At 34.5% G+C, this 26,490-nt stretch overlaps 1 protein-coding gene across 1 annotated transcript in view; it reads left to right on the top strand.

Annotated features, from left to right (window-relative positions):
• Nucleotides 1-26,490, top strand: part of LOC111507433 (lachesin) — a 386,435-nt gene that overhangs the window by 30,421 nt on the left and 329,524 nt on the right. Inside the window, 1 exon segment of the mRNA XM_074181994.1 lies at nt 13,275-13,382. Within this exon segment, the coding sequence (XP_074038095.1) occupies nt 13,275-13,382 (108 nt within the window).

Raw genomic sequence — 26,490 nt, 5'->3', positions numbered from 1 at the left:
CAAAATTACGAAATTTCGTTTAAGGTTCGGGTTTTGTAAATGACATCTCGACCTTTCGTCGTACTTCCGCTATTCTCAGTTCGAAAGAAACTCCGGAATTCTCCGGCAAAATCGATTTGGATGGCTAATTCTCCGCATGGAAATTCATTCGAAATGAATGTCGATGAAGAAACGGTTATTTTCGATGTTTATTTTATGCTGCCTCAGTTTATAAGCGATGTCAAAAAATTTGGAATATGTGAAGTTATGTTTCAAATATTTTCATTTCTATATTTTTATGATATTGAAGAACTAAATAATAACTGACTTCGTGGAAGTAGATTGTTCTTACTTCGAAAATGAAGAGTTGTTGAAAAATGAGAGAGGTACAGTAGATGTAGAATGAATTCAACACGAACACTGCTTTTTTTAAAGGGCGAAACACAAGCATTGCAGGAAAATCCTAAGAGCAGTGCCTGCGCGAAAGTAGCGATTCATTTTGGATTTGAATCGCTGGGCATCAAAGCCATTTGGAAAAACGTTCTCAATAAGTATATTCCATATAAACGCCGTTCTCCAAATGAAAGAGTTCTTGAACACTGAAGTTCGAAGTGTACTGAGTTGAACCTCGAAACGATGAGCAGCCACAATCCGTCGCGTATTTCTGATATTTATCGCTCTTGGTGGAATCAATGTACGAAGTTACTTGAAGAACACTTCCCGTAAAAGTATCTAAAGAAGAGAGACAAATCTCAGCCTTCCTTTGATCTTCCAGACTATCAAGGTTGCATCTCCAATCAGACGGATGGCTCTTTTCTGAATGGAATGCAGTAGCTTCAGGGTATATTTGGGGCGGAGCTCCATACATGAGAGCAATACTCCAAAGATGGTCTGATATGAGTTTTATAAAGCATCAAAAGTTGCTGAGGTGTGTCAGTTTTCTGGTTCGAAAAAATGTTCCAAGCTTTTGAGAAGCAGCTTTTGCAATTCCAGCGACATGATTGTGCCAAGACATATTGGTGTCCATTTTAACCCCCAACAAACTTATTGAAGCAGCAAGCTGAATTGCCTGACCTGACATTATTATATCCGGTTCAGAAACATTTATCTTTTTGGAGAAAACCGATGCCTGGGATTTTTTGGCATTGAATTGAACCTGGTTACTTTTCACCACAATTACTTTCACTAGTTCGGACTTCCATAGTCTAATATAAAAAATTATTTGAAATCCCTGAAACAACTAAAAAAGAAGAATTAAAACTGAATAGCTGAAAATAACAATTATATTAAGCAAAAATAACCTGAAATTAAATAATCGTTAAATAAAATACAAGTAAAACCTAACCTAACCTAACTAGACGCCTTCCTGAAAAACATCAACAGCATGAGAACTTCCATCACTTTCACAATAGAGAAGGAAATCCACAACGAATTGCCATTCTTAGACGTTTTGGTGAAGAGGATCGACACTGAGTGGAAAACATCTGTATACCGAAAACCCACTCACACGGGACAGTATCTGAACCACGAATCCAGCCACCATCAATCGACTAAAAGAGGAATCATCAAGACTCTATTAGACCGTGCTTTTGGGCTCTGTAATACAAAGGAAGGTCTGGACAAGGAACTAGACATCATCAAAAATGATCTTCAGCGGAATGGATACTCCAAAGCGATAGTAGAAAAGACTTTGGCTAAAAGACAGCAGGAGCCTCGCAAGGAAGAGAAGCCGTCACAACCAGTGCTTGCACTTCCCTACATCAGAGGATTATCGGAGAGGATAACAAGAATTGGTTCCAAGTACAACATCAGAACCTGCTTCAGATCCGGTAACACCATCCGTAGCAGCCTCACGAAAACCAGTCCACCAAACGCGGACTGCGATTCCAAGAATTGCATTTACCAGATACTCTGTGAGTGCGGAAAATCGTATATTGGTGAAACTAAGAGGCCATTGAATGTTCACATTGCCGAGCACAAGAAACACACACAGCGAGGGTAAACCAGAAAATCAGGAATAGCAGACCATGTTTGGACCCAAAAACACAACATCTAGTGGTCCCAAGCTGAGATCATACACAGCTGCATACATGTTGCCCAACAACGTATTCAGCCAAGCTAGCGTAGAGATACACAACATATGGAAACCCATCATCAAGCGAAAAATGGCAAACTCCCGCCAAACGGTCATCTCCCACTGAACCAGTGAAGCGGAAAAAATGGAAAGCGGGGATAAGTGAAAGTACTCGAACGACCATAAATAGTCATCTCTCGGAGGAATCAGTCCAGTCATCACCCAAAGACGATTGTAGATACTAACAATCGAAACGTCGTGAACTAACGTGGCTTGGAATCTCTTAACTTTTTATTTTTATTTTCATTTTCATTTCTTTATTTTTTGTTTAATTGTTAAAATTTTACTTGTATTTCATTTCACTATTATTTCATTTCAGGTTATTTTTGCTTATTATAATTGTTATTTTCAGCTATTCATTTTTAATTCTTCTTTTTAGTTGGTTCAGGGACTTCAAATCATTTTATATATTAGACAATGGAAGTCCGAGTTGGTGAAGTGCATCATGAAACATTGTCAATCACCTGCAAACATTCGAAATTACTTCTAGATCCTCATTAAGATATTGAATCTCCTGCTGCCGGCGAAGATGTGTATCCGCAGCTGATGGCCTGAAATCTAAATGTAATGACGAGACAAGTGTGCTGTCGTCAGCAAAGCAATATATTGGATTCTTGGTTTTCTCCAAAAAGTCGTTGATATAAAATAACAGAGGGGTTGGAGACAATATGGCACCCTGGGGAATACCAGCGTTGATAATGAAAGTATTCGAGAGATATCCATCGACGGCAACTTGCAGAGCTGAGGAGCCATACACAAAAATGATTCGTCAAACCGTAGCATCGAAGTTTGGCCAGCAAACCCTCTTGCCACACACGGTCAAAGGCCTTAGAAATATCAAGACATATGTTCATAGGCAATAACTTGTATGCATTTTCGCGAGTGCATGTTCCACTATAGCTGGTTTGTCACACCTTCTTTTGTGTTCAGAGAGCCGGGTGATTATATTCATTCCTGAGGTTGTAATGTTGACCGACCCTCAGCTACAAGAGTCTAGTGAACCACCGGTGTTGCTAAATGCCCTCTAGCAGATGTGTCTTTCCTTAACAGGGACATAATCATAATGAACCTATGAACCTATTATAAAACAGCTCAATATCAACAAGGCGTCTGGACCTGATGAAGTGCCCGTTATCGTACTCAAGAAGTGCGCAAATGAGCTCGCACCAGTATTTTGCAAACTTTCAAACCTGTTTTATGAAGTAGAGGTTTTTTCTTTTTGTAGGAAGATTACTCATGTTCAGCCCATTCCCAAAAAGGGTAAGAAAATTTTTCCAAATAACTGTAGACCAGTTTGTTTGCTATCAGTGATATCAAAAATTATGGCAGCTGAATTTCATCCAGAAAATAGCCATTCGCCTGATTGAACATGCAAACATCACTTGCAACTTTAATAGCCTGGAACATCAAAGAACGGTTGGATATTTGTTTCTCTTCTATAGATATTTTCACGGGAAGTGTTCAATGACTTGACACATTTGATTCCACCAGTTGTGGAACATATCAGAAATACGCGACGGACTGTTGCTGCTCATCGTTTTGAGGTTCAACTCAGTACACCTCGAACTTCACTTTTTACCAACTCTTTCATTTAGAGAGCTGCGTTTATGTGGAATAAACTTTCTGAGAACGTTTTTTCAAATGGATTTAATCTCCAGCGATTCAAATCCAATGTAAATCACTACTATCGCACTGGCACTGCTCTTGGAGCACCTTTAGGATTTTTCTGTAGTGCTTGTGTTTCGTCCTTGAAAAATATGTTATAAGGTGAATCCTTGATTGGGATGCGAAAACTAGAGATAGATAGGCTTTGTTTTTCTGGTCCTATATAAACGGTTATTCTTGTCCATTGTGACAATATGTTGTCTACGTCCAAATGGATGAAGTTTATTATTTCTTCACATTTTAAATATATTCAAGATATGTCTAAATATCATATTCAAGTATATATTCCTTATTTTTATTATCTCAGGTTGGTCAAAAGGAAATGTAGCAAACAGTTGGCCAAGGAAACTACCTCGAGGAACTCCAGAAAATGTTACTCAAAACACCGAAATTGAATAATTATCGATTCTTACTCTCTGTAACCTACCGTTCGAATAGTCTGCGAACCAAGATAGTATTTAGCAATTCGAAATTCATCAAATCAAATGGAAATTAGCTTTCAACCTCATAAGGTGTGTGGACCTTCATCAAGTAACGGCCGAACTGATTAGATAAAAAATAGTCTTCATTGTTGAAAGTAGACGTATTAGATATGCTAATACGTCAATGCTAATACACTCATTTCCAGTTATATGAAAATACTCTTTCTTTCAAGAAACTATTGACAATATTCCCCACTTCTTCAATACAATGTGGAATTGTTAAAGTGATCCTTTTTAGGTTAACTGCATCAATATAACAGCATCTGAATCAGTGTTTTTGAAACAGCTGTAGATTTCTTCGTTTGTCATTTTTGATTGAAGAATTCACCACTAGTTTGTATATCAGGAATCATTGATTATGATGATAAGCGAAGATAAAATTAGGAATTAATAATATGCATCTCCTGATGAGGCTAAATTGTTTGTAAATTGTGAAATGTGTTTCAGATTATCAATGTTTCTTGTAATATTTGGTCTCCAATTTGTTTCGGATAGAACCAGGATGGGGACATATAAGTAAGCAATATTTCGATTCAGAGTGAAGCGGCTCTTGTTATACAAAAAATGACTGTTTCAATTTGACAGCCAAGAAATTTAGGCAGCCAGCAAAATTGTGTGTCTTTGTAAGGACACATAATTTCACTATCATAATTTTTTTATAATGTTTTTTGGGTTAACCTTCCACAATCTGAAAAAATGAAAGCTATATTAATAGAGAATCAGCTGAAGTGTAGTGAAGGGCAAACTAAAAAGTTTATCCCGACAAGTTACAGCGTAATAAACTACTGAAAAATCCAATCAGTCATTAACTGGTCGTATTCATAAATTTTGCCTACAAAATGAAAAAAAAATATTGAAAAAAAACTAATACTTAGCTTTCTTAAGTGGTTAACGTTTTGGAAAACAACCGTTTTCCGTTTTCGAAACCTGTATTCACTATAAAAATCTCGCCTCAAATTTTGATGGTTCTAATTTCTTTTGAGCAAGTTAAAAAACTGGAATGTTCAGATGTCACACGCGACAGTCTACCACATACTGGATGTTTTTGAGAATTCATTTAAGTTGAAGTTCATATTTTCGTTTTCAACCTCTCTTCTTAGTATTGACAACCGGGTACGATTCATCTCCACAGAACTATTTCGAAATACCCGCTGAAAGAATATATGCGAGTCCTTTGAGTTTTCTGATTTTTCCATGAGTTTCTTTGGTGACGATTTTTGTTTCACTCAACTCAGCGTGATCACAAGATGATTTTAAAATATGTTCCGCTAGCATCGATCTTGCCGTCTTTCTTTTCCTTATATATTCACGATGTTCATTTATTCTCACATCTAGGGGTCTTGAGGCTTCACCTACATAACTTTCTCCACAGAAACAAGGTATATTTTAAATACAATATTTCGTTCTTTCAATCGTATTTTCGGATTTTAGTTTGTATCAAAATGGATCTCAATGTGTTGATGATTCTTAAAATTGTTCTTAAATTCTTTTTATAACCGATGCGTCCCAATTTCTCAAGCAAATTGGGGACAAAAAATATGTAGTATTTGTTATTTATTAAGGGTTTTACGACAAAAAGTTATTCGTGATAAAAGTTTGTGCATCTCCTGAAATTGAACATGCACCAACAAAATACAGTACACACGTAATATACGAGGAGCCTTCAAATATTCGATTTTGTGACAAGAGTAAAGTATTCTCATTTTGAAAAATCTCGAGAAATATTATTTAGAAAAGTTGTTCAGCATTGGAAAATACGTCTAGATTTGAAGTCATGGCCATCTGAGTGAAGTTTCATTTTTTACCCATTTTTTTAAATGGAGACTACGAAAAAAATGTTTGCAAAAACGATGAATAGACAGCATCCTGTATACGACGGTTCATTTTAAAAGTCTGCAATATTACAAATTACACAACTATGGTGTTAACGACGGTCAATTTTTTGGAAGAGTAAAATAATTATCAGAGTTTTTGTTGCAAGGTTATTTTTATTTTTTGTTAACACCAATGATTACTCGAAATTATACAGTATTGTACTTGATATTCAATAATATCAAATTACAAAACATCAAAATAAAATGGGTATTTTGGAACAAACTGGAGATTATTTTGGACAATTATTTCGGACAAGAAAATATTCAGAAAATCAATGAGTTTGTTTCAAAATACCTATTTTATTTTGATGTTTCGTGATTTGATATTATTGAATATCGAGTTTTCGTTACAATACAGTATAATTTTGAGTAATTCTTGGTGTTAACAAAAAATTAAAATAACTTTGCACCAAATGAAAATTATTTTACCATTCAAAAAAATTGAACGTGGTTAACATCATAGATGTGTGATTCGTAATATTACAGGCTTTCAAAATGAATCATCGTATACAGGATGCTGTCTATTTATCGTTTTAGCAAATATTTTTTTCGTAGTCCCCATTTAAAAAAATTGTCAAAAAAATATAACTTCGCTTGTATGGCGATGACTTCAAATTCAGATGTATTTTTGAATGCTGAACAACTTTTCTCATTAACATTTCCATTCCATTTCCATTTATTTTTTCAAAATAAGATTACTTTACTCTTGTGTCAAAATCAAATATTTGAAGGCTCCTCGTAAATTACGTGTTGGTGCATGTTTAGTTTTAGGGGATGCACAAACTTTTATCGAGAATAACATCTTGTCGAAAAACCCTTAATAAAAAAGTTTCCCATATTCAAGAAAGTCATTTTTTGTGGAGGAAAATCAGTTTTTTATCGACTTTTTTCAGATTGTGGAAGGTAACAAATATCCAAAAAAGCTCAATAAAAGTTGCCCATATGGTGCATACTTTGGGGATGACACTGTATATTCTAGTACCAACTTCATTGAGAGCTCTTCCCACAAACCACTCCGGATATGCGTTTTGTTTTAATGTTATTTCCTCTTTCATATTATGAACTGTATTGTAAACTGTTTCTACCCTATCATACAAACATCTAACTATACCTTTTTTATGTTAGGGTGGTGATTAGATTTATAGTGGAGATATCTGTTAGTATGAGTTTTCTTTCGATACACACTCGTATCAAAAGTATTCATCGATTTTTTGATCATAACATTGAGAAAAGGAAATTGAATAGAACCTCCCTTTCTAATGAAAAAAAAATAATTCAGTATGTGTGTCCATGTAGACTGTCGCGTGTGACATCTGGGCATTCCATTCTTTTGACTTGTGTCAAAAGAAATTAATTGATTTTTTTCAATTTGTAGGCATACTTTATGAATACAAATTACTGGCTAATTGGACTTCCCTGTTCAGTTCAGCAGATTCTCTATTGATTTTGTTTTCAGTTTTTCAGATTGGGCAAGGTTATAAATACAAAAAACAGTATAAGATAGTGAATCTTCCACAAAAAAGTCGTTTGAACACTATCAGAAAGTTTCACAACGCATCAGAAAGTTTAATTTTTGTTGCTTTCTGATATGTGGCTATCTAGACAACACCAGCATTAATGATGTCCACTTATAAGAACCGATCTTCGAGAAATGCCGAAATTCCTATGATTATACAGCTCGAGACTGTCCGTGCCTTTCGATTTTATTTTGAAGATTATTGGTAATACAAAAGGTGAACATCTGTTGTTTTTTGCTCATGGTTACCATATCTATGGTAAATAGTTCCTCACAATTAGATTGCAGCGGTGAGCTATCGAAATGAATTTTATTACTGAGGAACTGAAAGGAATAACTAACAATTGAAAAATATATCCCTCAATAAAACAGTGAAAATTAATTTCTTACTTTTCAGTTCATCATATTTACTTGTTTTTCCATAGTGTGGTTGCAATTTTTGAACATTTTCTATTGTTATTAAATTTTGATGTGATGCTTTTAACATACATACTCTATAAATGAGACAACAGATTTTATTATATCGTGACTTTGTTTAAAACAACTGAAATAATAATGTCTTTTCCATTATATCAACCCAGAAAATAAGTCCCATCAACAGCCAAAACAATTCATACCCAACTGATATTCAGAACTATCGCTGGTAGTATTTACGAACATTGGAATATATTGATATTGTTTTATTGATGGCTTGGTTTATTTGAATTTTGTACTTTATTTATATATTTATGAACAATTCATTTTCTTTCCTTTCAATTGGCAATTCCTTCGATACTGAAGCACCTTTTTGGTGCAGCATCCATCATATTGATTTTGCTCATGATAACATATCGGTTTTCACTGCATACATAGAAATTGGCTTAGTAGTTTAAGTTTTATGGTGAAATATACGAATATATGCATTACATATACGTACCTAGATTTATATTATAACGGCTTCGCCGTTGCAGGATAGAAAGCATGATAGAAAGCAGCACCTTGATCATTACTACGATCTGTTAAAATATGTTTGAATATTACTACGAATAATATTGAGACGATCTGATAATTTATGCAAAATTTCTCTCGGAGGCCAACCACACAAACGCTTCTTAGTATGGAAAAAATGAAAACTGGTTTCACCCTGTAGAACGGTTTCAAAGTATTCGATCAGGACAGATGCAATAATGCTTCGGGAAATTCAAATATTGGCAACATTGTTTGCACGCAATACACCGTTAAAACTTCCCTCCTCTCTCGAATTAATAGCTCGGAAAAAATAAAATGCAGCGTTTTGCTGTAATATGGATATGGTGCGGTGCCAGGAACTGAAACTCAATTTTACAAGTTCCAATTAGCTGCTGGCTGACGATCCTCGCCGGATTTAGTTCGTTTGAATTGCTGACATCGATATCGCTTCCGCCTCAGAACTTTCAGGAATTTTCACTTTTAGATGGATTCGGAGAAGAGACGATCATTCCAAACTTTCATTGGGTTTTGATTCTTCTGCATAGAATTTAGAAAAAAGATTAATGTTATAAAGATAATTCAAGTTTCCATTTGAGTTATTTCACTTCGGAACAGATCTCAGACATTGTGTATATTTCGTAAAGACTCTAAATGGGTTAGACATTTCTTGACCAGGGAGGGGCATGATGTATGTCAGCCAACATAACTCTAGAATTGCCCGTGGAAAATAATATTTCGAATTCATAAGGAAGATGCACAAACGCTATTGATAAATCCCTTAAACGTTCTAAGAGGGGTGCTTGTGCGAAAGTGACGTTGGATTCATATCGTTCATTTCAAAACACAGCCTCGAAAAACTTGTATCACAAGAAGACGATGGACAGCTGTACTTTGCCGTGTGGTTCAAATATCGTTGACCCTGGAATCAAGTGGGCTCTGATGAATTAGACAGTTTTATAATTGACATGAAATTGGACTTTGACATTGGTTTTTGTTCAAATTAGGGCAAACTTACACGAAACAAAATTTCAATAAGATGAACTTCCACATGTAGCAATTCAATTTGTCACAGTTGGTTACATGTAGATATTTTGAACAACATATTAAAAGAAGATTAAGTAAGTAGGACAGCCTGTATGACATCAAGTGTACATAGTATTTAGAATAACCTCATTATGCAGAGACTATAAAAATGTTTTGATATCTATGAAACTTTACATTTTCGACAAAAATTTCTTCTTGATAAAAGTTTATGCATCCCCTAAAACTGAACATGCACTACAACTTAAAACACTTATTTTGGACAAGAAAATCTCCAGGAAATCAATGAGTTTGTTTCGAAATACCTATTTTATTTTGACGTTTTGTGATTTGATATTATTGAATATTAAGTTCTTGTTACAGTACTATATAATTTTGAGTGAATTTTGGTGTAAACAGAAAATTAAAGGTTCGTTCCAACCTTGAGTCACAAACAGATTTCCAACTGTTTGTAAATCGTTGTCAACGCGCATGTCTGGTAAATATTGGTTTCTGATTAATTTGAAATTTCTGATTGGAACAGCTGATAGTTCAACTGAAGTTTGGCATGGAATTTCAACATAACCTTTAAAAATAATTTGGGAAAGAAAGTTTTTGGCTTTCTACTACTCCATCTTAATACAAAAAAAGCGGATGAGGGAATCTTCCAAAGAAAGGAAGGAAGTAATCAATTTGGAAATAAGTAACTCTATATATAAAAAATTTTTTCGAAACAAATACTTCTATATGAACACTGAATTATACAGAAGATACTTTTCTCTACTCAGTTTGTATTTCAAACATTCCACAACGAATGTCACTCCTAAAAATATAACCCCTTCAATTCTTTAAAAATAAATCTAATCAAGTGTATTTCTGGAGAGTAAAAGAAGGTTGCAGTATTTTATATCTCTATTCTATTTACTTATCAACATGGAACTGGGAGGTCACCGCAATAATTAATGTGTGTAATTAAAGATGTTCGTATTATAGGTTCACTGAAAGAATTCCCAATTTTTCCTGCGCCAGCAAATACATAATTTATTTTATAACGATTTTTGCAGGTTATGTTGTTTGTAAGTTGCATGAACATAAAACAGAAACAGTAATACGGAAAACGCATGCGTCAGATTGATGGTTAGAAGATAATCCTCAAACGATTCTGATAGATTTCGAACAGGTTTGAATCTTGGATGGAACAGAAAACTGATAGTTTACTAATGGTTGGAAACTCACGTTGGAACGCAATCACAGTACTGCGCAGAATCCTGACTGTCAGAAACGGTTTCTGACGCTGGTTGGAACGAACCTTAAAATAACTTTACACCAAAAACATTGAAAATCAATTTATTCTTCAAAAAAATTGACCGTGGTTAACACCATAGTTGTGTAATTTATAATATTACATGCTTTCAAAATGAACCGTCGTATAGAGGAAGCTGTCTATTTCTAGTTTTAGCAAACATTTTTTTTCGTAGTCTCCATTTAAAAAAATGGGTAAAAATGAAACTTCAGTCAGATGGCCATGACTTCAAATCTAGATGTATTTTCCAATGCTGAACAACTTTTCTAAATAATATTTCTTGAGATTTTTCAAAATGAGAATACTTTACTTCTGTCACAAAATCAAATATTTGAAGGCTCCTCGTATATTACGTATGTTGTACTGTATTTTGTTGGTGCGTGTTCAGTTTAAGTGGATGCACAAACTTTCATCAAAACTAACTTTTTGTCGAAAAACCCTTAATAAATAAGTTTCCCATGTGGTGCATACTTTGGGGATGACACTGTATATTCTTTTTTATTCAAACTCATGACGTTTATGCTTGAGAAATACGAGAATTGATGAGAGGACTTTTGTGTCCGAAATTCGAACAAGGAATTATCAAAAAACTGTTGAGTGCATACAAGAAATTTTAAGTTGTTGAAACTGATACATATTTTATGGATTTGAGAAAAATTTCAAACGAGTTTTGTTAAATTTAAAGTATCTCAACAGATCAATTTTGAAAGTAAAATATCAAATCTCACTTTGAGGCCACACAAAATCCAAGGTAAGCTTTCTTTGTTTCATTCAAGTCAGTCTGTTATGAATCCTCGTTCCACTTCCCGTCTCTTTCTTTTCTTTTTTTGTGTTTATATTTCACACAAAATTCTTTGCGGAAAATATTGGGATAGAGAATTGATCCGTCCAAAATTATATATGTAATCAGAGTTATACAGACCACCGAGTCGAAGTACCAATATCAATATCTAGGACATGGTTTATGGATGGAGTCCACAATATTCTACCATCAGGTTTGCAGATGATTTTGTCAAGATGTGACATTCGTTTTTCATTTTTTTAACGGTCATATATCATTTATCATCTGTGCTGTTCCAATTGGTATTGGAAATACTATATACTACAGTTGTTAGCGTAGCTTCGTTTTTATTGTTCGAATCGAATGACTTGATTTAGTGTAGAGAAATTCAGTGTAGGTATCTAAATTTAACATGGTTACAGTGTTAGGAATCACATGTTAAAAGGCAAGACCTCGTTAATCTTTAGCTCGTACAAGTTTCTCAACTCCTGAGAGTTGTCGTTCGTATGGGGGCGACAGCTGAATAACAGAAAAACAGATTTTTCAAACAGAGCTGTACTTAATCTTTCGCGTATCATGTCATTGAATTCAACCAAAAATAAAAAATGAAGCTTCGCTCACTACCAATGGAATGAAACCTAAAACTGAATTGAAAACTGGTATAGCTGAATGGTTGTCTAATGAAAGTAAAACAGGGGAGGTCTTCGAAAGTTTTGAATGTTTTATAGATTGGCTGGATAAATATAAATCAGACTTCGTCGTTCAACCAGATAATTTGCTTGTTCCTAAACAGTTTCGTGGACCTCCATTGGTGAAAAAATCTTTATAATAGTGCTTCCGAGGAAATCTAAACCTAGGCGGTAATCCAAAACTTTTTTTTCCAAAAATTATTCTCTCTCCTTTTAATTTAAACATATATGTGTCTTTTGGTAACACAAACTCGTCATGTTATTAGAGAGATAAATGATCCGGCTGGTAATATCATCAAAACGTGATTCAAAACGTGTATTTGCAATGTAGTTGGAATGAGTTGTTTCGAAAGGGTTTTTATTTAGTTTGTATCTGATAGAAATTTCTTTTTATGATTTCTGCGTCTGCATTAACAGTTCTTATTGTAGTTATTTATTTTTTCCTCTTTTTTCTTCTTTTCTTTGGAGGCTTCTCATTTTTTTCAGTGATGATGAAGTATAAACATTTTTTCCCTAAAAAACGAGTGTCTCCTAAAAAGTGTTTCAATTTGACTTTCGAAAAGTCTTGATATATTGTTGGAAAACAATTTTTTATTGTTTTCAAATTCTCAACTACAATGAAATAATGAATATACAATTTATACATTCCATTCAAAAATCAAAAATATGTTACCTTTGTTTTTTTCTAGTTTTTAAGTGTGCGTAAAATTGATATTTGTTTGTCGAAAATGAAAAAGTTACCAATAATGTGGAAATGATTTGAATTAGCCTCTAAGAATATTTCTTTTTCCAGTGCTAACCAATTCGAAAGTTTACCCGAGGAGTAGTTTGAAATCAAGTACTAACGTTCATGGTAATAAGAATGTATTGTTTTGTTTTACAGGATCGGTGTTCAGCAACCACCCCACCCCTCGATTTCTCTCCAGAGGAAATACTTTCAAAGTGGTTACTGGGGATACTGTGGTCCTTCCATGTGAAATACAGAATTTGGGTAAGTTTTTCTTAACAAAATATTACCGGTGGCTTACAATATCAGTATCGTTTCTTTCAACATATATATTTCTTTTTTCTGATTTACGAAGAGATGATTCACCTATACTGATGTTTGTCATTCCTGCACTTCGCCGAAGAAAAAGAATAGAGTTTTCAAAATGTAATACGTTAAGGGCCACATACGGTACTACAATTGTTTTGTCTTGGTTGGTGCGACCATTTGAACGATAATTTCATAAGTGTGGCTTCATATTCAATCAGTCGTATGGAAGTATAAAGGTTAAAGTCGTCATATGAATTTCTAGTAGACAAACATCTGGACCTGATAGATAATCTTTCATTCACACTAATTGTATCTCTCATTATTGACCGTATTTGTTTCATGATTGCTGGACGTGTATATTAACTTTGAATTTCTGTTTGTATTGTGAAGTAGTCAAACCATTGAATTTTTCTTGCTTTACTCTCACACGGTTGTTGAAAAGCGCGTTGAGAAAGCTGTTGCAGTTTTGGTGTTTGGAAAAAGTGCTTGTTTTGGACTTATTCTACGCTAGAAGTTCTAGTTCTACTCTTCGTTTTATATTTCTTTCAGGATTTGAATGAAAAACGTTCATTGTGAAATCTTGTGTGAACAGGCTTTACTGTGCTGATTTTGAGTGGCATCATACATTTGTTGACAGAAAAATTAAAATACAGTTTAGCTGATTCTCCTAAAACTTTGGCTGCCTATGTTTATAGGTTTTATTTATGATTTAGAATACCCCAAACCTAGAGTCACCTAGGTGAATTATTACCTACATATTTTTCTGAATTTATAATATTCTTTTTCTACACCCATACTCTAACAATACACTTATATGACCATAATCCGTTTCATAATGATATCCATTATGATACAGATTTTCCATAACGATACAGATTATCAACCAATAGAAACCCATAATTTTTCAATCAAGAATTCTGTTCCTTTGTTTGTCCTAGATTCTAACCTAAGTAACTAATTGCTTTATTTGTCAAAATCAGTTTTCATATTACCTACCTATATTATCAAAATGTTTGAAAACAGCGATATAGAAGGAATACCATCGACTCCAATATTTTTAAAAGATCAGATTAATTACAGTTGTTATATTCAATATAAATATAATTAGAATCTTTATAGTTTTCATATATCCATGATAATACCATTAAGTTTGTGTTTTTTTTAAAAAATATGAGTTAATTACTGTAAATGTGTTCAATACAAATATAATATTTATAGTTTTTCATTATTTATCGGGTTTAGAAAAAATAGCGTATGCAACTCTCATGTAATGGTTATTAATACACTCGCATATACCATACAAAACTCGCCTTCGGCTCGTTTCGTATCCCGGTTAATGCTCGTGTCTTAATAACCATCATTACATGATCGTTGCATAATATGGTATTAGTTTCAAGTGTTTGCGGTTGTACTCTTGACAAATGAATAGATTTTAGGAGACTGTTGGAATTTAGCTTGTAGCTAAAAAGGACAAGAACAATCTTTCGAATAACTATATGTGCAATTCTTCAACATCTTCAATTAACGTTTGGTAATTGAAGATGTTGAATCTTCAATTATCAAACGTGTAAGTGAAAATCAACATACTTTCTAACATATGTCAGCCATTTTTGGATTAACGTGATTGAAAAACATTGACAGTTTCAGGCTAACGGATAACCCAATTTCGAAGTTATAACTCATATTTAATATTATCGTTGTCTGAGGATCTTCAGCTTTTTATAAACTTTATGAGTAGCCATGACAGTAACCAAGTGAAATTTTTTACCGCTTGCTGTGTCGATTAATTTGTTTTCTATCAAATTCGAATCCATTATGCTTTGGTACAATCCCGTTAGTGGATAAGCTTATCTAGCATTAAAAAAAAATTTAGAAACTCTCAAAGGAGGAGAAGAAAACCAGAAAGTTTTTTCTTTTAAAAACCAATCACCTCTAAAATATTCCCCCTCCAATAATTTTTTCCTTTTTTTTTGTAGAATGGTAATTTCAGTGGCTTAGCTCATTAAGTGAAAATAATTTTCTGAATTCAATTATTTACGAGGTAGTAACGACTGTGGAAACAAGAAAAAAATGCTTCACAGCGTGCAGTTGTCTATTAAATTCGAATGGTTCAATGGGTTTATTGGCTTCAGAAGTTTCGCCCGTAACTGCTACGGTTATCTTGAGCGGTAGCAATGCTTAACGACTTTCCAGGTGATTGACTAGTTAAAGAGCCTACAAATTAAGAAGTCGTAGCAACTCACTGAAGTAAGCTAGAAGTTTGTACTTTCTACACTTGTGTAATTTAATTTCATACATTTTTTATTTTTCAATTTGGTTTGATTGTGGAAAGCGAGAATATACCAAAAGTTCCAAAAACTATGATTTTCTTTTCAAAAATGAAGTTCATTCATTATTTACTATCAATACTAGTTGTTGCCCGCGGCTTCGTCAGCGTAGAATTTGGTTTGTTAAGTTTCGTGACAGACCGTTTCAAACAAAGTGTTACCATATTTTTTATTAACCCAAAACTTCAGGTTTCCACCTTGAAAACTGACAAAATTCAATCTTCGAACCCCTATTTTCCCACTAGGAAGTGGAAATTCCTGATTCCTTTTTTTTATACTTATTTACGCCATACAAAAACCTACCTGCATATTTCAAGATTCTAGGTACAGTAGCTTCGGCTGTACGTTAATATAAGAGCGACTAACAGCTAGTAATTTATATTTTAACTCTTCAAAAATATAGTAACTAAAAAAATATGCCAACTGCACTGGGTAATAAATAGTTTTGAAAACCGAATTATGTTACCTATAAAGACATTCTCAAAACTAAAACATACGACAATGACGTCTGCCCTCACGCTTCTGCCCGCATTCAGGTCGCGTTCTCAGCGATGGCGGTTCATTCTTTAGACCGCTCCTCTACCACAGCGAATCGTCCTTTGTCATCTTACAGTAGACGCGACCCATAATGGCTCACTGCATTGTGTCAAGTTAATCTTATCGTGATAACTTTTGAACGACTTGTCCAAATTACTTAGTGTAAAAAACAAAGTGTATCTATATTAAATACTAAAAATGACAATTGTATCAATTTTTATAAGAATTTGACAGATATTCTAAAATGTGCATTGTAAAACAAGTATCCACTTTATTTGTATTTATGGCTCAGTATTTTGCATATAGTGGCTACCATATAAGAGGTAGATATATGCTATTGCATATATCGCTTTTATTTGAAACTATTTGGGATGGATAAATTTTACGGTACATTACCCGGCGGTACCCGCAAGGGTTTATTGTGGCTCACACCTATTCACACTCGGCCAAATAAACCCAGCTTCTTAACGAAGCCGATTAGTTTGTAAGGTGAGTGGTATTTCAGTTCAGATGGTAAGAGTACGGCTTTGCCGAACTCTAAAAACCTGATTCGGTCCCCAGCGGAGCAGGCACAAAGTATATTCTCTGCTGTTTCATCATTAACGAGGTAGTCATATAGTCAATATGAAAGATTCCCACCTTGATACCATCGGCAACCTTCCCATATGAGGGTTTTTGCACGTCAGCTACACCTGACGATGCCTTAGATTCAACCTTGCAGAGCTTTTTCGCCTCTGGTTTTGGTGAATCATTACTTGAGCGTGAACGTTTACTAACCTGCTCGTAGGAGGTTTGTTCCTCGATATTATTCGTACGCCGCTACCGAATTTGGTGCAAGGCAGTTTCACAAAGTACCCCGCTCTTGAGAAGACGACTCAGCCATTTCCTGGCTGCACCACCAAACCTTTTTTTAAGGTCCAGTTATTGGATCAGGAGTTGTAGAGTTGAGAAGCTCTCGCTCCTGATCTAAATTTACAGGGAGGTAAGTTGAAGGTCAGAAAGATTTTTTGAGTTTACTCTGTCCATAAAAGTCCCACGAGTAGCTAGGGAAAAAAGGTCAATCACGGCAGAGCCCCGCATTACCGTGACAAGGCGATGCTACGACGAGAGGACGCCCGGTATTTCGAAGGTTCCATAGAGATGACTGATAGGCTCAGTGTCATTCATCCTCTCGGCATGGATACACATACCTTAGGATTATGCCATTCAGTTAGGGAATAATAGAACCACAAGTGATTCTGTCCGATATCCGGTTGGCTCAACCCCCACATTCCAAAACGAAAACAGCATGCACTGTAGTTCAGGCAGTGAAAGATGAACAAGGACAGCCATCTCTATGTAACTCCAGCGGGATATGCTGCACACACCAAGATGTTTGCGCAAGCAAACATTTTTCTGACTTACTTAATATTTATTGTTATATTATGACGAAAATTACACAAACACTTTCTTGAATTGTAGGTTATATGTTATTTTGATGTATAAGCTGTATTTGTGTGAAGTTTGTTTGATCTAAATCCTTTCAGTCGGTGAGGCATGAAAGAGCCACAAACATATATACATTCATTATCACAAACTTTCACATTTATAAAATTAGTATAGATATAGATTATGAATCAGCTTTGAATATATTCTAAAGATCTAGCAATGAATTTCTAGTTTTGATTATTTGTGTATTGTTGGTCACAATTCTAAATTCAATTTAATTTTTAGCTATTCAGTTATGTTAATCAGCAATAAAATGATGGATTAGTTACATTTATAAGATTACTACTATTTTCCTTTTGTTTGTAGCCTTCGGTGGTGGACTGTTTTTGGTCATCAACTGTCTTAGAAAGTATTCGTGAACATCACCAGAGTTGTTACTCCAATGCCTCATAGCCCAAAAATTAATCGACCCACACTATGTTACACTTTATAACCGTTATTAGTTTGGGTCCGTCGTAGAATTCCAGTAATTTCAAAGTCATGTTGAATGCAAAATAGCCCGGCTGCGAACCAAGTTTTAATTGAAACGAGTCGCGGGATGAATGGGTGGAAGACTTTATGCAGTTCCACTGCAGCGGGTTAACTTCCGATGGGTTTCGTAATGGAAATTTATAAATCCTCAAACTAATAGGGAGACACTCATTTTGAGCTCTTTCGAATGTTAATTTGGAATGAAGATGATGAAACCAAAACTACTCCGTTAAAATATAAGGTGTGATCACAGAAATGCCAGTTCATAACTGGCATTGCAAATTTCACGACAATAATTAAAAAAACCATTAGACCATTCGACTGAAGACCTTTCAGCTTTTTGAGCTTCATCTCTCTCTCTCTCTATATATACGACCGAGGACGAAACGTCTTTATATATATCAAAAAGAAAAAACTTTCATTCAACACGAATCCAAACCCCAAGAAACCCCTGTTGCAAAGAAAGCTCTTTGTTATATGTCAAGCTTTCGGTATATATATATATATATATATATATATTGTTTTTCGCTCATTTTTACTGCCTTGAAGAAGCTTCCCATTAGAAGCGAAAGCTTGGCTAAGTAAAGCAGAGTTTGATTTTTGATTTTTTGACTGAGAGACCCTGTTAATCTATTTTACTATATATATATATATATATATATATATATATATATATATATATATATATATATATATATATATATATATATATATATATAGATATATATCACAAATGAAACAATCCGTGGACACAACACTCCAAAAGGGGGACACGTGCCTCTGGCTATTCGCCTCATCAGCGCGGTGCAGCCAAGTGCGAAGACGGGCAACACCTGTTTGCCGAAAGAAGAAATATATAGATATATATATATATATATATATATATATATATATATATATATATATATATATATATATATATATATATATATATATATTAAAATCTACAAAAAGGATAAAAGGATTTGAAGCTTTATATCTTCTATTAATTATCTGCGAGCGCTTTCGACAGTTGGTAGTACTGTCATCATCTGGTTTGAGGAGTGCCAGATGATGATATATATATATATATATATATATATATATATATATATATATATATATATATATATATATATATATATATATATATATATATATACAGCGTGACTCACGGTCGATGGTAGGTTAGACGTTTCTGGAAAACGCAAAGCATGATTTTTCTGAAAATTTCACCTCTCACATTTCCTTACCTGCTCTATCGATCTAAAATATTTTCAGCATTGCGGCGTTGCCACTTCCATCAAAAAGTCCTAGCAACTTAATTTTTTTAAATGGAAAACCCCGTATATTAATACATTTTTGGAATCGCTCTGGTTAATCAATCCTTTTTTGTTGATAATATTCTATACCTATGTCTATCTGTTTTCGAGATAAAAAATAAATTGTGCTAAAAATGGTTCAAAACATAGCCCTAATTGAAATTAAGTGCATCAATACTCTCAATTCATGAAAAGTTGATATTTTGATGATAGTTTAGACAAACTAGAAATGTTCACAGGGATTTAATATTACCAATAGCACGAACTGCATGTGTGAACTTTTCTAAATGATTTTTTGGTAAGTGTTCGGATTGAAGTGTTTCTATCAAAAATAATTTCAATAACAGTTGTACAAAAAAATAATTTTTAAAGAATTTGATTTCTAGGTAGCCGTAGAAATATCAAACTTATGACAGTTTGGTGACTTTTATAAGTAATTGATAAATGGTTATTGACGGTGTTTCAAAAAATCGACAAAAATGAATGCAAATATTGATTATTCAAACGAAGTTCTTATGAAATTATTTATTATACACGGACAGTGTGATCAAATCATTGCCAGAACTTGTAGAAAATTCAACCAAATGTATCCTGAATTAACACCAATGAACGAGAGGAAGTTTGTAAGATTACAAAATAATTTCCCTAACTATGGCTCCATGTTAAAAGCGCCTTCAACATTACCAAAACCTGTTACCTGTCAAATGAGGACAATACTGTTAACGTTTTGGCATATTTTTATGCATATCCAGAAGCTTCCATTCGCAGTGCAGAAAAAGATTTAGGTGTATCACATGCTTCAGTACAACGAATTTTGAAAAATCACGGAATGCATCCGTATAAATTTATCAAAGTTCAAGCTCTAAAAGCAGAAGACTTCGAACGTAGAATGCATTTTTGTGAATCCCTTTTCATTTATACACAGGAAGATCGGTAATTTTTGTCAAAAATAATTTACAGCGACGAATGAAAATTTACGAGGAATGGTATTTTCAATAGGCTGATCATAATCCTCATGTTACAAAAGAAATGGGTTTTCAAGAAAAATTTAACCTGAATGTTTTCTGTATTCTGAAGAACAATAAAATTAGCTTTTTTATTTATGAAGACACACTGAATGCAGAGAGATATCTCCAAATATTAAGGACGAGTGTAACCGATTTTCTTGAAAATTTGCCTTCAGAGGAATATAGGAATTCGTGGTTTCAACTGGACGGAGCGCCAGCTCATTCCACCCAGGAAGTTTCCAGGAAATTTGACAAACTCTTCGACTATCACCCGATTTCACGCCACTTGACTTTTTTTATGGGGTGTTTTGAAAGAAAGGGTATACAGTACTCCAGTGTCTACCAAAGAAGAAATGCGACGGCGAATAGTGCGGAGTATTGAAGATCTGGATCCCCAGGAAATTGAAAAAGCAACCACAAGTCGCGTACAAAAAAACATTTTGAAGTGTTTAGAATGTAATGGACAACATTTTCAGCATTTATTGTGAAAATGTGATATTTTGTTTAAAATTTTGTTATTTTGAACCATCCTATTCTGTTATTGTCTGTACTTTCACATGTTTCAGCTCACACAATCTTACTTTTTACCTAGAAATGACTGATTTTTGGTACAGTTGTTCCCTGAAAACTTTGAGCCATAGTAAAGGAAATTATTTTGTAACCTTACAAACTTCCTCTCGTTCATTGGTGTTAATTCAGGATACATTTGGTTGAATGTTTTACACGTTCTGACAATGATTTGATCACTTTGTTCATGTGTATAATAAATAATTTCATAAGAACTTCGTTTGAATAATCGATATTTGCATTCATTTTAGAAGATGATTCGAAATACCATCGATAACTCTTTGTAAATTACTTATAAAAGTAACCGAACTGTTATAAGCTTGATAATTCCACTGCTATCTAAATCCAAATTCTAAAAAAAAATAATAATGTTTCTAGAAGAAGCGACTTTATTGAGAAAACTTGACGATTTAGGTATAGGGATATGATCTTGAAGCATTTTTCACCATCTTTCAATTTACCATGTAATACACAGGGGGTTTCATTTGAAAAAATGAACTTTTGACTACTTTTATGCACAATGGAAATAATAGTAATTTCAGCACGCCCTGTATGATATGGAGTCGATTTCTTTGTGTTATTTGGATGTTTCGAGTTTGTCCAAACCATCATTAAAATATCAACTTTTCATGAATTGAGAGTACTGATGTACTCAATTTCAATTAAGGCTATGTTTTGGACCATATTCAGCACAATTTATTTTTCATCTCGAAAACAGATAGAGATAGGTATCATCAGAAAAGTATTAAAATACCAGAGCGATTCCAAAAATGTATTAATATACGGGGTTTTCCATTAAAAAAAAAAGTTGCTAGGACTTCTTGAGGGAAGTGGCAACGCCGCAATGCTGAAAATATTTCAGATCGATAGAACAGGTGAGAAAATGTGAGAGGTGAAATTTTCAGAAAAATCATGCTTTGCGTTTTCCAGAAACGTCTAACCTACCATCGACCGTGAGTCACGCTGTATAATAAATAAAAGTTATAAAGCTTCAAATCCTTTTTGTGTCACATGTTAATAATAAAATATATATACACACAGGGTAACAACCAAATTGAATATAAGAAATCGCTGAAAACAACTACCACAATAGGGAGGGGGAAATGATGGCTAACTTGCTTTCACTTACCCCCTCACACCCAGCCACACCAACTTTATAGAATTTTATTTTCTTCGTAGTACCTAATCCTGCTAACACACACATACATGTGAATGTACATTTCTATCGCATTTAAAATAATTTTTTACATACATTCATCTAGTTCATACGTTTCCAGTTATTGGGTCTACTTATGTTTGTTGGTGATGAAGAACTATCTATCTATCTATCTATAACAACTATATCCGTAATATTAACTGAAACGCAATCACCCTGTATAAACTACAATCATCATAATCTCAATTTCACCAGTAATTCTCATTTTACGGAGACAATTATCCGAAAGTCTCCCGATTACATCAATTTCATTCAACTTGTCGACATGGTAGCCTTGTTTGAGTTGGCGAAACTTTTAATCTGTTTCACGAAGCCAAATCCTCATTGGTTCTTATAAAACACTCAGAAACTGCGAGAGTGAAGGGTTGAAATGTTAAAGTACTCCATTTCCCGGCTCATTCTTCGTCATATACAGGGATGATTACCTGATATTGGTAAGACTACCTACGACGGTAGATAGGTAGATTTAAAGTGAGTGTCTTTATGCACTGCAACCCGCAAGGGTTTAGTGTAGCTTATACATATTCAAACTCTTTCTTTCAGGTCCGCTGATGGTAAGAGTGGGAATTTACAAAACGCTAAAAATCCGGCCCGGTCTGCGGCGGGACTACATAGTTATATATAACATAGGCTACATGCTCTGCAGGTTCTACTTCAATGAAAGGCAGGTTCGTAAGCCTTTTTTTAAAGAGACGATAAGTCGCTTTCTGGCTGCACCACCCAGCTACTCTGGTTGGTATTTCTGTTTTACGAAGCCAAATTCTGATTGGTCCTTATAGAGACACTAATCAACTGAGAGTTGATAAGTGTTATGAAAAGTTCAATCGTTGAGTACTTAATTTCTCGGCTTATTCTTCATATCTAGGGATAAATAGCTAACTTTGGTAAATCAGGCTTGATTATTTCTCCAGTTCACGTATTTATTGACAAATATCGTACTGCTAGGCGCCATATTGATAATATCCATCACACCATTTGACATATTCATGTATACTCGAAAAGTATAATTCTACCTACTTCAACACTTTCCATTCGTTCAAAAATTGAATTGATTTATTAAAACTTATATGAATTGTTTTAAAAACAATGAAGTGGTCAGTTCATTTGAATTTTTGTATGAACTGATAGTCGTATGGAAATAGTTCGTTAAATAAATCCAAAAAATATGAAAATTGAGTGTTTCGTTGCTATTATAATATTTGCATGTTATACTTCATACTTCTAACGGCAAACCTTGGTCCAACAGAAATTGCGAGCATCTGTTGCCTCCAAAAATCTCGCCTACCGGCAGTGGCGCAAAAGTCCCAGTGCCAAATACCGAACTAGGTTTGTTGATACTTGCAATAGCTGCAAACCTAGAATAAATGAAAGCAAAGAACTCCACAACCAAAGAATAATGAATAAACTGCTTGCCAATCCCAACGGGTCTAGATTCTTCTGGTCGGTACTTAAAGCTGTTAATCAAAACTTTACAAAATCCACAATCCCATCACTAACACAAACGGATGGTTCAATTGCAACAACAGTCATAGAAGAAGAAAATTTACTAGCAGAACAAATTGCGTTCTATTATACAGTATATTTTCGGGGGGAGGCTCCACCCACTATTCCCACACTAGAATGCCGAAAATTACTTTTTGACAACGTCTAGCTAGGCGAATTTTCAAACAGCTCAAAATCAACAAGGCGTCTGGTCCTGATCAAGTGCCCGATATCATACTTAAAAAGTGCGCAAATGAACTCACACCAGAATTTTGCAAACCTTTCAACCTGTCCCACAAGAAATGGGGTTTTTTTCTTGTTGAAAGATTGCTTGTGTTCAGCCTATTCTCAAAAAAGGCAAGAAAAATCTTCCAAATAACTATAGATCAATCGTTTTGCTATCAGTGATATCGAAAATCATGGAGAAAGCCGTAAACCACCATATCCTTGATAATTTGAAATGTTTTAACATTTTGAGCGATTATTAATATGGCTTGATTATTTGAAATGCTCTAACATCTTGAGCGATCATCAATATGACTTTCAGAAACAAAGATCAACAGGCGACCTTCTATTGTATGTCACCCATATTTGGAATAACGCAATCAACAAACATGGAGAGTCAAGAGCTGTTGCGCTTGATATTTCTAACGCCTTTGACAGTGTCTGGCATGGGGGTTTGCTGGCCCAAGTTCGATGCTGGGGCTTGTTGGATCTTTTTCGTATATGGTTCTTCAGATTTCTGAAAAAACATCCCTGCAAATGGCCGTCGATGTATATCTCTCGAATACTTTTACCATCAAAGCTGGTATTCTCCAGGGAGCCATATTGTCTTCAACCCTCTTTTTTATCAAAGACTTATTGGAAAACACGAAGAAACCAATATATTGTTTTGCTGACGACAGCACACTTGTCTGGATTCCACGACATCGGCTGCGGATGCACATCTTCACCGGCATCAAGAGGTCGCATATCTTAATGAGGATCTAGAAGTGATTTCAAATTGGGGTGTAACCCACCAGATTCAATTTAATGCCACAAAAACCCAGCCATCGGTTTTCTCCAAAAAAATAAATATCTTCAAACCGGATGTCAGGACAGACAATTCCGTTTTCTGCTTCAATAAGTTTGTTGAGGGTTGAAATGGATACCAAGATGTGTTGGCACAATTATGTCGCTAGAATTGCAGCGGCTGCGTCTCAATAGCATGGAACACTGTTCCGAACCAGAAAACTGTATACACCTCAACAACTTTTGATGCTTTATCAAGCTCAGATCAGATGTTCTTTGGAGTATTGTTCACATGTATGGAGCCCCGCCCCTAAGCATACTGGATTCCACCCAGATAAGAGCCATCTGCCTAATTGGAGGCGTGAACATCACTTGCAACCTTGATAGTCTGGAACATCGAAATAAGAATTGGTCTCTTTTCTATAGATACTTTCAAAAGAAGGGTTCAAGTGACTTGGCAAATTTTATTTCACCAAGATATGAAAAAGAGACTCATTTTGTCTAGAGTATGACGAGATACTGTTAAGTTATCTTATATTGATCACGATACTGAAACTTTCCTTGGAACCATTCTTCATCCGCTATGTGAAAAGTGCATGTTAACCTCTTTGACTGCCATAAAGGTAAATAAATATTTGTTCAACTTTTTAATTGCATTAAATAACTGAGATCGTCGAGAGAGGCTTGTCAGACTTCAACTACATTCATTCCGGTGTTTTAAATGAGTATGTACTATATATATTGTACATCAGTCTTCACTACAACTTCATGCTGATTTTCTCCAAGGAATATTATGAAAACGAATGTCACTGCATGGAGAATATATAATTGATCTTTCTGAACCTCTCTGAGTCATTTTTCGTAAGAAAATCACCTAAAATTCAAGAACTAATTTATAAATAGTGATAAAGTACCGTTCCGCATAATAAACCATGTACATATCTCTAGTTCTCTAAATTGACACCAGGGGAAGTATAGCTCATTTCGTATTCCTAATAATAAAATAATACATGTCCTTCACTACACTTGAATGATTTTATCGCTGATTTCTGAAGCACGATGTCTTTGAGTTAACTATTCTCTGACATCCCAAAAACTTATTGAGCAACGTGATTTTATATATTGAAGTATGTCTGTATTTATTAGTGACATTGACGATTTTCAGATTGATTTTAGATTTATTTTCTGTTTTATCACCCCTAAATAACCTTCAATTCCATATATCAAAATAGTTCTGAATAAACTTTGTCTTGTATAATGAAGGATTCCCTCTAACAGAACATCAGCTGTAGAAGCTGATGAGTATGCATATAGCTTCCAGCGGTGAAGATGGCGGTTGATATATAACCAACATATAAAGGCGAATTTGCATTTAAATTGGAGGAAGCAGAATTCCCGGCGTCAGGAATACTGATATGTGTACATTCTACCAAAGTCCAAAGGATTATTTTTACTCGCCCGAAGCACAAATTTCAATGTACTTTCGAAAGTACTGAATATTAAACATTTCTGGGTTGTCGGTCGTATTTTCACAGGTGCCGGATATAATTGAATAATAACTAGAGATCACAAAAAAGTTATCTACCCTGACAAAGAAAATGGAATACATAACAAATATTTGCTGTACTAATCAGCATAATGCACTTGCTCCTCTAG

This window comes from Leptinotarsa decemlineata, unplaced genomic scaffold (genome assembly GCF_025532065.1).
Source record: "Leptinotarsa decemlineata unplaced genomic scaffold, Ldec_3_MD MMD2_tig00026328_RagTag_RagTag, whole genome shotgun sequence".
Lineage (NCBI taxonomy): Eukaryota > Metazoa > Arthropoda > Insecta > Coleoptera > Chrysomelidae > Leptinotarsa > Leptinotarsa decemlineata.
This window is presented reverse-complemented; position numbering and strand designations above follow the sequence as displayed.